At 38.2% G+C, this 12,119-nt stretch overlaps 1 protein-coding gene across 7 annotated transcripts in view; it reads right to left on the bottom strand.

Moving 5' to 3' along the window:
* Window positions 1-12,119, bottom strand: part of SLC4A4 (solute carrier family 4 member 4) — a 392,384-nt gene that overhangs the window by 177,485 nt on the left and 202,780 nt on the right. For 5 of the 7 annotated variants that reach the window (XM_066386292.1, XM_066386294.1, XM_066386296.1 and 2 more), the window contains one exon: window positions 4,562-4,741. In XM_066386292.1, coding sequence (XP_066242389.1) covers window positions 4,562-4,741 — 180 coding nt within the window. The remainder of the gene's footprint in view (window positions 1-4,561; window positions 4,742-12,119) is intronic. The other 2 variants (XM_066386293.1, XM_066386297.1) reach the window with 1 other exon arrangement.

The following is a 12,119-nucleotide window of genomic DNA, read 5'->3' as shown; positions in this document are numbered from 1 at the left end:
TTAAGGCTCCCGAGTGACCTTGGTCCTCCAGTCAGGTCTCATTCATCTTTGTTAAGCTCAGATCATACCTAGCAAAAGTCTCCATGTAAATAAATGGTAAATGATTTTTTTAAGTCTAGTTATCCTATAAACCATGGCTTTTTAAACAGAATTGTCAGACAACCTTGTCATAAACAACTAAATATTTACTGAATGAATACCAATTAAGTATAAATTTTCACTTTCTAATAAAAAGCAAGCTAAATACATCTCACTTGATTTTTAAATACTAGAAAGGACTTAATGTTACTTTAAATACTAGAAAGGCTTACATATTATTCTTTCATAGTAAACCACAATAATACAGAACTATAACCTAAGTATGTCATATGAAATTATTAGGCAGAACCACATGAAATTACTGACAGTCAACTTTATGTTACCCCCCAAAAATGGCAATTTCATATGGTTCAATCTGAAAAAATAGTGAGAATATAGTAGGTAAAGGAAAATCTAGCACCGGAGGAAATTATAACCTCATTAATTTCTTCAATCAACACTAATTCTATAGAAATGCCTCAATTAATATATTGAGAAATTAACAAAACTTGCCTCAAATTTCGTACCTGGCATACATGTCCATCAGAATTTACAAACGTCTCAGACAAGTGGTAATTTCACAATAATTAGCATCTTGGAAACTAGCCTGATTTTTCCCTAATTTATTACAAATAAAAATGTTTATAATTTCTTTTTAAAAATACTAAGTTGTCTTGAATGACACAAACCACTTCAGAACCTTAAATACGAGAGTTAGTCTTTAGCTGTGGATATACAGTGATTGTACTGGTAGGGAATGTGATGATAAATTTTTGAAAACCAGCTCTCTAGCAGGGAGGAAAAATGTGTGTGTGTGTGTGTGTGTGTGTGTGTGGTAAATTTTACTAATATAAAGGGTGTATAGCACACATACAAATAATAATAAAACACTCAATAATCTTGCAATTGCCTACCAACAGCCAGATGATTTTCATAGAATGCTTTTGTTAATTTTTACCAAAATTGATCTGTAGCCAACTTATAGTAACAACTGACAAACAAGCACAGACATATTAAACATCCATTATCATTCATGCTAATATGTCTATATTCCAATAGACATATTGAACATCCATTATCATTCATGCTAACACATTAAGACAAAAGTAAAACAATGAAGACAAGTCAGACTTCACTCATCTGTCATTAATGTCGGCAACGCCTTTGCAAAACTGAATACTGAAAGAGTATTTCCTCAACTCTGCGCTATTCACATTTTAATCGTTGTTATGGACTGAATATTTGTATCTTCCCAAAATTCATATCTTGACATCCTAACGCCAATGTCATGATATTAGTAGGTGGGACTTTTAGGAGATAATTAGGTCATGGGGACAGAACCATCTTGAATGGGATTAATGCCCTTAAAAGAAAAGACAGGAAAAAGATCATCTCTCTGCCATGTGAAAATACAGTGAGAAGGCAGCCATCCACAAGTTAAGAGGAGAGCCCTCAGCAAATACCCAATCTGCAGCACCTTCGTCTTGGACTTCCCAGCCCCTGGAACAGTGAGAAGTAAATATAATGTTCAAGCCACCCAGTCTATGCTAATTTGTTATAGTAGCGAGGCTGACTAAAATAACTACAGACAGTATATACTTTTAAGTTGAATCTGCATTATTAGCACATTCTTCATCACTTGTTTAAGTCTAGAGACAATTACCAATAAATCAAACCCTGATTTGTAGCTTTTGCTGATTCATATGGTATAAATATTACCATCATGGTCGATTTCAAATTACACATATGAAGTCACAGTGTGCAGAGTTGGGAAGAGGTACACAGTGGCGTGTCACTTTCTAGCATCGCTACCACACAGGCACAATAGCTGTAAACTGCCTCAAGAGCATAAACTATGGTCAAGTACAGTAAAATAAGAGGAAGTGAGAAATTCTGAGTATTCATTACCTTCACCTTTAATATAATTACTTAAGTACATGTTTATATCTCTATCATTTCATTTTTAATAGTAGTTATGTTTAACAACCAGCTCACAAAATTCCTGGTAACAACTCTTACGAGTAGAGAGGAGGTGGCTCCAGCATGCCTCAGGGAAATAAAAACTTTCCAACTTTAAAGTATCTTCACAGGTTTCAGCTATTCATTATATTGTTGCTCTCCTAACTAAACTGAGTTTCACTGAGTATATTTTCTAGATCATGCCAAGTTCATCTAGGTTTTACATAAAGATATCAGAATCTAGTTCTAACTGCAATAAATATAAGATTCTGGTTTATTAAAATAGTAGCAAGAGTTCCATAGTTCTTTATTTTAGAAATTTATCTGAAGAATATTAAGTAATTAAACCCTAACATACAAAGGCAACTGTATAAACTTGTAAGTTAAGTGCCTCTAGAAAACCCAAAATTTTCCATCTGATAATTTATAAAAGTGAACCTTGCAGGCACATGAACTTCATTACTATAGAATCTCTCAAAGCCAGATCTGGCCTCTGGATACTGAAGAGGAATCAGGCCGCACAAGGATCAATAATAACATGTTTAAAAGGCCGCCTCAAATTCCATGCTGCAGGGTGTACGCTGAAGAGACAGAAAGGAAAGGTCTGCCAGCTCCTCCTATTTGCTTTCTGACCAGCATATATAAATAACATTTCATAAGAGAAAATGTGAAAGACGGCCGCAATGCCAACTTTCCTCTGAAGTACACAGATCTACTGATAGGATAAAAGATCGAGTGATGAGCGATATCAACTCATTAATTGTAATCCACATTCAGATACTTTCCCCTAAAGCAAAAGACCTGGCCTCCGACACCCATCTTTTCCCGGTCTCTACTCTGCCTGCACACCCAGGAGAAGGAGGCTCACACCGCACTGGTAGAAGGCGCCCTCCCTGTGTCTTAGCCATTCCTCTCTGCTTTGCATAGACAGAAATATTTGAATAAAATGCACTTTCTTGCTTCTTTATATGACCACCTACTTCGTGACAAAAAGGAAAATCTTCAAATCATGTCATTTCATTTTGTGCAAGAGGGAAAATAGTAAGATAGAAAAGACAGAATTTTACTTTAATGGTCACAATTTTTAACATAAGAAGTGCTTTTAAAATAAAATATTTGTGATATCGGTTATAACTTCTTCATCCCATAACATTCCCAGCCACTAAACAATGCCTCTCTTCAAAAATACAATTTAAAAAAACCTACAAAAACCAGAACATTTCCGATCAGCAGGAATATTCCAGGCAATGGCAGAACCATCAAGTTATAATAGGAATGTTCTAGATTACATTCTTTCTTTTGTGAATGTTTTTATAATTAAGAACATTTTTATTTTAATTGTCTATTTATAACTGGTTTTGCTTTTTAAAAAGTATATATTCCTCAATAAAACTGAACTTTTCATTTAGTTCTATTTAAGAACTAAAAAAAAACAACTCAACACTCATTAAGAAATTAGAATGATGGAATGGTTCAAAAATATATCAGAAAAAGTTTGCGAATAGTAAGCTTTCTTCTACACTACCATTCATTTTAATATTTAGTCAGAAAACCCAATTACCAGAAATGCAGCGACTGAGTTAAAACTCAGTTTATACAATTCAGTTAGCGCACCTTTTCAGTGACAGTGTTTCACGTTATTCTGAAAACGCAGCTGAGGGCAGTGAATTAGAAGGCCTCTTATCTATTCATTCCTCTTAATACTAAAAACAGGACTGGGGGTGGGATGGGAGAGACCTGCTTCTACCAGCTCAGCGCTCACCAATCTTTCCACCATGCCTTCACTTTCCAATACTCCATGGAAATTAACTTCTCCCTTCTCAGATTGTACCCAATCATGAAATCTATTTGAAACAAAGACAAACGGCACAGAAGACAGACACTTTACAGAAAACTCTGGTAAATGCAACAGAAAATAATGAATAAGACACACTATCTTTCCTGTTGCTATATAATGACATTAATATCCACCTTGAATCACTATTCTCACACCTATTAATATAAGATAATAAAAGAACAGATCGTTTTATCAGTAGAAAAATAATAGTGAGCCTTATTTTGATGAATGATCACTTCTAGGCTGAACACCACCAGCTCACATAGCAAGTAATGTGACATCTCAGAGCATTTACATCTTAGTCTGTCCTCCTAATTCTGACAAACTACCATGTCAAAAGTATAGTCCTTGATGTACTCAGTAATCTACAAGTCTGCTGAGTCATCTCAAATATTCAGTTGTTTCATTATAGCATTATGACCAAACCATCTCAGTCCATCAGAATAGATGTATTTGGAGCAAGCAAGGCATCTTGGCATTTGCAGCCTACAATAACCACTGAAATCCCTCCAACAGGTCTTACAGACCTACCCAGTTGGATACAAAGTATCATTATGAAATGGCTGTGGCAGGTGAACTTGAGAAAAGAAGAAATAGGGAGAGGGGGTTAAAAAAACGATGACAAGCGATGGAGTAAAGGTGAGTGAGACCGGTGAACAGAGCAGCAGCCAGTCGGCCCTGCATTACCATTATCAGGGTTGGTAAACATCCTACTTGCACTGGAGACTGTCTTCCCAATGTCAGCCAGGGATCGAAGGTTGGATTTCTTGGTTTGATGCCGGTGTTTCCGGAGTAAGGTGTAGGTCACCTTGTCCTTAAGGTCAGGTTTCAAAAGGCCTGTCTCAATCTGATGGTCAACAATCATCTCTGATTCAAAAACAAAGCAAAACAAAAACAAAACTCAATCAATCACAAGACCACAAAGCTAATTCTTTACTCTAGCTTTATAGATGTCATCCTCATATTTAATATCAATATACTGTTTTCCAAATTTTTAACTTCCACTTTATGTGTAGGGTAAAAGATACAGGGTGCAGGGATATTGGCATTACTGAGTTATAAATATTCCCATATTAATTATATTTTTTGGAGAGGAAAATTTGTCTTGTTCATTTTTTTATCCCAGTTAATAGTGAATTCACATTAATCAACTCTTCTATGAATAACACAATAAATCAGTAATTTACATTCTTCAATTAAGAAAAAAAAGGTAAGGTTAGGAAATTTCATGTACTCTATCACAGCAAGTATGCCAGAAATATAAATGATATAAAAAAAAAAACCCTTGAAGAGAACACACAAAATTTAAAGTACTGATATTATTGATTTTTTTTAACCTAGTTCCCAAATTCTTCTGTCATGTTGTATTTTCTGTAAATAATAGAACCAAGTAAAGGAAAACAATACCTTTCCCCATGTCAGGTTATTTGAACACCAATTAATCCAATAAAAACACTTAAACTGCAATAGTATGCCTCAGTCTTATGCAGGAAGGGATGATTATCCATAAACACGAAGACAAAACCTATAGCACCCGTATTCCCAGGCGGTCTCCCACCCGAGAACTACCAGGCCCGACCCTGCTTAGCTTCCGAGCGCAGGTGCATTCAGGGTGGTATGGTCGTAGACAAGGCTTATTCTTGTTTAGATCCGACTCAAGTCTTTCCAGGATATTCCATTAGTCATTTTAAAGTATAACCTGACCAGAATTTTTATAAAATGTTAATATCTTAGTCTTACTATTAAAAAAGTAAATTTTTTATTAGCTCTTTTATTAAGAATGATTTTAACTGTGTTTCATAGAAATTGCTCCATGGGTGGCTCTGCTGAAGGACAAGTCTTACTCTAATAGAAAATAAATCAGTCATGGAGATGTAAAATAGAGCACAGGAAATACAGTCAATATTGTAGTAACTATGTATGGTGCCAGGTGAGTACTGGGAATATCACAGGGAACACTTTGTAATCTAGATGCCTAACCATTACGTGGTACATCTGAAATTAATACAAAAACAAACAAAAAAAGAACACTAAATGTAAACTGTAACTGAAAAAAATTAAAATTAAAAACTTTTTTTAAAAAGGCAAAAGATTTATGCAATCTGAAGAGAAACCAGAGTATACAATACAGAGTATATACATGGTGTGTTGTGGAATTATGCACCTGAAACCTGTATAATTTTGTTAACCAGTGTCACCCCAATGAATTCAATAAAAAGAGAAAAAAAAATTTAAATAAGAAACCCTCTTTCTCACAAATCAGCATGTCAATATGGCACAAGCATAGCCTGGTGCACCCTGCCCCAGTCACATCACAATTTGACATTTCCTCTGTCTAAAATAGGACTCGAGGCCTTGGCCGGTTGGCTCAGCAGTAGAGTGTTGGCCTGGCGTGCAGGAGTCCTGGGTTCGATTCCCGGCCAGGGCACACAGGAGAGGCGCCCATCTGCTTCTCCACCCCTCCCCCTCTCCTTCCTCTCTGTCTCTCTCTTCCCCTCCCACAGCCGAGGCTCCATTGGAGCAAAGATGGCCCGGGCGCTGGGGATGGCTCTGTGGCCTCTGCCCCAGGCGCTAGAATGGCTCTGGACGCAACAGAGCAACGCCCCAGATGGGCAGAGCATTGCCCCCTGGTGGGCATGCCGGGTGGATCCCAGTCGGGCGCATGCGGGAGTCTGTCTGACTGCCTCCCCGTTTCTAGCTTCGGAAAAATGAAAAAAATAAATAAATAATAAATAAATAAATAAAATAAAATAGGACTTGGGACAAAACATCACAGAATCAGTGCAAGATGTGCAATAGCAGGGCACTACCTCATCACATGCAGGTAGAGAGCGTTCCCTGCATAGAACCAGAACAATGGATCCCATGCCCATTGTTCAGGTACATGGGTGCATCTAGCACAAATCAATATTTTCCCTTTGCGCAAACTTCTCAGTATACAAAAATGAAGAGGAAAACAAGAGCTCTTCTCTTTTAAAAATCGGGAAAGAAAATTGACTGGTGCTGGTGGGACAACAGCATCTCCCAAGCATTCCCAGCCTTTTGTTAAGAGAAGTTAGAAAGACTCAAGGGCATCTGCTCGGGCATACTATATACCTCTCAGCAGCTCATCTTTGCAAAGCAAGACTCACAGAATTGGCCGCACAGCCTATGGCCAGAAACTAATGCTTCCCAGAGTGTACAAGCAGCTATTCGGGAGCCAAGCAGAGGCCGAATCCAGGGTTTTCCATCGCATACCTTACACAGACATTCCTGTCGAAATGTCACATAATGCCAGGTCACTTGGTAGAGAGCCTAGGCAGGGCAGGAAGAGTTTCTCTCCCATCAGAATGTTTTGGTTTGACAATGGCTTTTAGCTCTGAGTATTTAACTACGCAAACCCTACTCAGTAAAACTCTCAGAGCTGATTCTATAATTACAAATAACCTTCTGCTCCACAGCAAAATAATTAGGTGCCACTGCACACAACCCCTGTGCTTACCCTTTAAGTCTTGTTCAATGTGAAAAGTCCACTTTACAGAAGAACCACAAAAATATAAACAGCCCAGTGTATCTGCTACAAGTGCTATCAAACTCCTACTCTAATTCCAGGGTTGTGGATTACAGTGTTTCATATCTACCCGTCCAGCAGGGCCTCCCTCTATGCTTGCCCTCCCTTGTAACCGCAAACCCTTCCTACCTGCGCACAAGCAGCCCTGGAAATCACCAGTTAGAACAGGTGAGAAGATCTGCGTGGCCTATGCCCTTCATTAAGCTTCCAGAAAGACGGCCCACGTTGCAGGGATCTCTTTAAGCATAAACTACAAAACCTTTCAAGGAAAGTGGAGGCAGTAACATTTTACAGCTACACTGAAATTAAGCCCTTCAGTATTCAAAGCCCCACAGACGTTACCAACGGGGAAAGAATGTGCCAACTCTAGATGACAGCAGAGATGAAAGGCACCTGGGGAGGCATCAAGTTCAGCCTCTTCTGAAAACAGGTGAGAAAAGACTCGCTCACAGACATAGCCTAACTAGAGGTAACCCCCCCCCCCCAGTAAATCCAGGATCTCTGATTCATAGTTTAAATCTTTTTTCCATATCACGAAATATTTTATTTAAAATGGAAGCTCTAGAGTCGAGACCAAAAAAAAAAAATGTTTTTAATATGTTCAGAGCTTCGGCAAACCAACAGAAAGATGGCCATGTAACAGAAAAAAAGGCCAAAGGTGACAGATTTTTAAATCTATTTTTAATAGATTTGAAATGTTTTGAAGCCATTAAAATGTTTATATTTACATTTAATGACATTAAAATATATTTTGTACTGTTTTTAAGTTTGAAAAAGCAAATTAAGGTGTTATAATCTGATCCCATTTTGTAAAGTAAATTTCATGTTTTTCAAAAGAAAAACTGATGGAAGAATAGCTCTAAAAGATCAGATTTGTGGTACTTTTTGCATTATATTTGTCTGGATTTTTTTAAAAAACACAGATTTGTGATAAAACATAAATATATTACCATTTTGAAAATACGAAAGGTGTAAAAAGTGAAAAACTTGACGAACACATCTGCCAACAGCCACAGCTCAGGAACGCCTTTACTACAAAAATGAGAATCCCCAAAACAGAGCTACATTTTCCTAATCCATTTCCCATCATCATAAAATACCTGAAATGACTTATAATTTTTTTTTTAACTTAGGAGGGGAGGAAAATCCCCATGCACTTGGCTTCATATGTGAATGACACTCTTTAAATTATAGTGATAGTAATAATGAAACTACTTAAATAATAGGTGGAAATGATTTTTTATCCCTTAAATAATTTAAACACAAATTTTTCTGTTAGTATGAAGAAGGAATTCTTCATGAAGAAAACAAAAAGAGGTTCTGAGGTGAATCAGAATGAGGCTGACTTTTGTTATGCAAGTGTGAAAAGTAAGGTGTGTTTAAACAGCCTCCCACTGCTCATGACCAGGCACATTTGTGCCTGCAGAGGGGGATGCCTCTCAGATGGAGGCATCAGATGCCACTAAAATGCCACTAAAAATGAGTAGCTGGTGGACTGCCAAAAAAAAGGACAAAAATTTTCTATTGTTTGTTTGATATAATCACACTTGCTATCATTCCTTTCTCTTCTCATTTATTGCAATAAAAAGGGTGGAGGGAAATGTATCTTAAGACTTAGCTGCATATAATTCTCAACTCGATCCAGAATAAAAGAACTTTACTTCATCCTCTACTAAAATAATAATAATAATAATAATAAGGCCTTGGCCAGTTGGTTCAGTGGTAGAGCATCAGCCTGGAATGTGGATGTCCCAGGTTCAATTTCTAGTCAGGGCATACAGGAGAAGCGCCCATCTGCTTCTCTACCCCACCTCCTCCCTCTCGCTTTTCTCTCTCTCTTCCTCTCTCTCTCTCTTCCCCTTCTGCAGCCATAGCACAGTTGGAGCCCGTTGGCTCCAGGCTCTGAGGATGGCTCCATGGCCTCTCCCTAAGGTGCTAAGAAGAGCTTGGTTGCTGAGCAACAGAGCAACAACCAATATGGGCAAAGGATTGCCCCCTAATGGGCTTGCTGGGTGGATCCCAGTCAGGGTACATGTGGGAGTCTGTTTCTGCCTCCCTCCTCTCACTGAATAAAGAATAAATTAAAAAAAAAATTTTTTTGATAACCAAATAATGACAATAACTCTTCAGGCTACTGTGCCATCTTCTGTCATTTAAGAGGACATAAGGCTTCTTTTTTTCCTTTGTGTTTTTTAACCCTCTGCAAGGTTTATATTGTTTCAGAAGCCAGTTACATTCTCTCAAACATGTTCTTCTCCGAACACTCCTGCAAATCTGGTTCTTCCCTTTCCTTTTTTCTTTTGTTTGTTAACTGTGCTTTGCCTCTTTAATGCCAATAATTGTTCTTCTGGGTCATCAGCTCCGAAATGGCACCAGGGTCCCCTGCCTGCCTGCCCCAGGGACTGCCGAGTAAACACATTACTAAATGACGATGTCTCAAAGTGATATAGAAGTGTCTAATTTTAAAATTTAATGGCAATGTTTCAAGTGGATGCATGGAGATTAGGGGACAGGTTCACAGCTGATAATAAAATGTAATGAAAAATTAAAGTGGGAACACGAAATGCTTGGAGAATTTTTCTTAAATGTAGTAAATACCAGAACCTCTCTGGTCATTGGCTGACAAGGCTCCAACATACTGTGGGACTCTGTCTTCTACATCACGTAAAAGGTCAGTTAATTAGTTGCTGGTTACCAAAAACCTCTTAAGATGGCTCTTTCTGGTGATGAAGATCCCAAACACAGCTTTATGGAAAGTCCAGCATATAATTCAACTTGAACTTCTGTCACCCTTGTTGACCAACGCCAGGCATAGGAAAGAAGCTGCTGTTTCCAGCTCTATCCACTCTGCCTTTCAGAATCTTTTCTTCTATGCACGAACTCCCTGAGCATCTTTCTACCTGACTCAGTCTACACTCAGCCCTCTACTAGGTGACGTGTAGAAAGATCTGGATGTATACTGAGATAGTTATGTAAGTATATAATAATAATACCTGACATCCTCACTGAATCCTCACAATAACCCTGAATGGCCCTCACCCTGCTTCTACAGAGAAGTAAAATGACACTGTGGAAGAGTAGAGTGACTTGCCTTGCCCACCCATGGTCACATATGCAGCAGGAATGGACTTGAATTAAACCCCTTCCACTTGAACTTCACCATCCTTTCTACAACACCACTTGAGTCTCGTGGAATTAACATCTGACCTCTGTCAGACAGCAGTATATTTTAAAAGAGGACTCTCTGGGCTCAGTGAAATGAATCTCCAAACGATGAAATTTCAGGCAGTAACAAAAGCCTATGCTAAAACTTTTTCTTTTTAATATAGGAACGTTTCTGGTGACCTTCACACCATTATACATATTCTCCTCTTAGGCTACCTATACATTGCCAGGCCACAAGTTTAATGCCCATTTTGCCCTGCATGTATGCACTTCTGATGTATTTTTTCAACCTGTCTGATTTCAGACATCTTTGCTCCAGACAAATTCTTAAAGTCGAAGAATACTGATATTGTAATTCCCATTCCAAAACTGGGCCAATTTGTGCTAACCATGATACTTTTTCAGATAATAATCTCTCGTGTAGCCTGACCAGGTGGTGGCGCAGTGGATAGAGCGTCGGACTGGGATGCCGAGGACCCAGGTTTGAGACCCCGAGGTCACCAGCTTGAGCACAGGCTCATCTGGTTTGAGCAACCAGCTTGGACCCAAGGTCGCTGGCTCGAGCAAGGGGTCACTCGATCTGCTGAAGGCCCACAGTCAAGGCACATATGAGAAAGCAATCAATGAACAACTAAGGTGTCGCAATGCGCAACGAAAAGCTAATGATTGATGCTTCTCATCTCTCCGTTCCTGTCTGTCTGTCCCTATCTATCCCTCTCTCTGACTCTCTCAAAAAAAAAAAATCTCTCGTGCAGCCTTTAATAAATGAAAAAAGCCAGCAGGTGAGGAGCAGTACACATGTATGTTTCAGAGTGCACTCTAGTGTGAGCGGGCCATTAAGGGAGGATATTCATGAAACAATACTGCCAATCTGTTATTTAGGATGCCTCTGGTTTTATAAGGTGTTTGGCCATTTTTTGTTTGTTTTTTGAATTAGTATACAATTTGAAAACCTCAAATCATATGTAAATTATTCTGTTAGGAGACATGTTTCTATTCTCCATGTTTCTATTCCTACTGAAGTATGAGTTGTACTTGTATCACTGAGATAACCTATTGTTACATACTAGTTCATTCATAAGATGTTTCATAAGAAAAGCCGACTTATCCCTTATTGTATGTGAAGAACCGGTTTACCATGAAATGAATGCCTTTATTCAATTTAGAATCTCGATGGTTCTGATTTTACATTCTTGCTGCCAAGATGCAGAAGAAGCTGCACCAGGAGAGTAGGAGAACTCCTTCTGCTTGAAATGTCTCCAGTTTGAAGAGTTGTTGGGCACAGTCATCATTCAGCTATTGAATTTGAAAACCTCAAGCGTTTCCAAGACAAAAATATTTTTTTAAATTAACCTAAACAACATGACAAATTTTCATATAAAAGTAAAGTTTCAATTTCATTTAAGTAAAATTAAATAAATAAAAGTGGAACAAATTGCCCAGAAAAACCTACTCCTTCCATTTGCTTCTGTCTTCGTAGGTGGGCTCGACCTTCCTTCTTTATAATAATCTGAGATCTCTCCTCATATA

This window comes from Saccopteryx leptura, chromosome 5, assembly GCF_036850995.1.
Source record: "Saccopteryx leptura isolate mSacLep1 chromosome 5, mSacLep1_pri_phased_curated, whole genome shotgun sequence".
NCBI classification, from domain to species: Eukaryota; Metazoa; Chordata; class Mammalia; order Chiroptera; family Emballonuridae; genus Saccopteryx; species Saccopteryx leptura.
The sequence above is the reverse complement of the archived record's forward strand: the minus strand, read 5'-3'. Positions and strand labels throughout refer to the sequence as shown.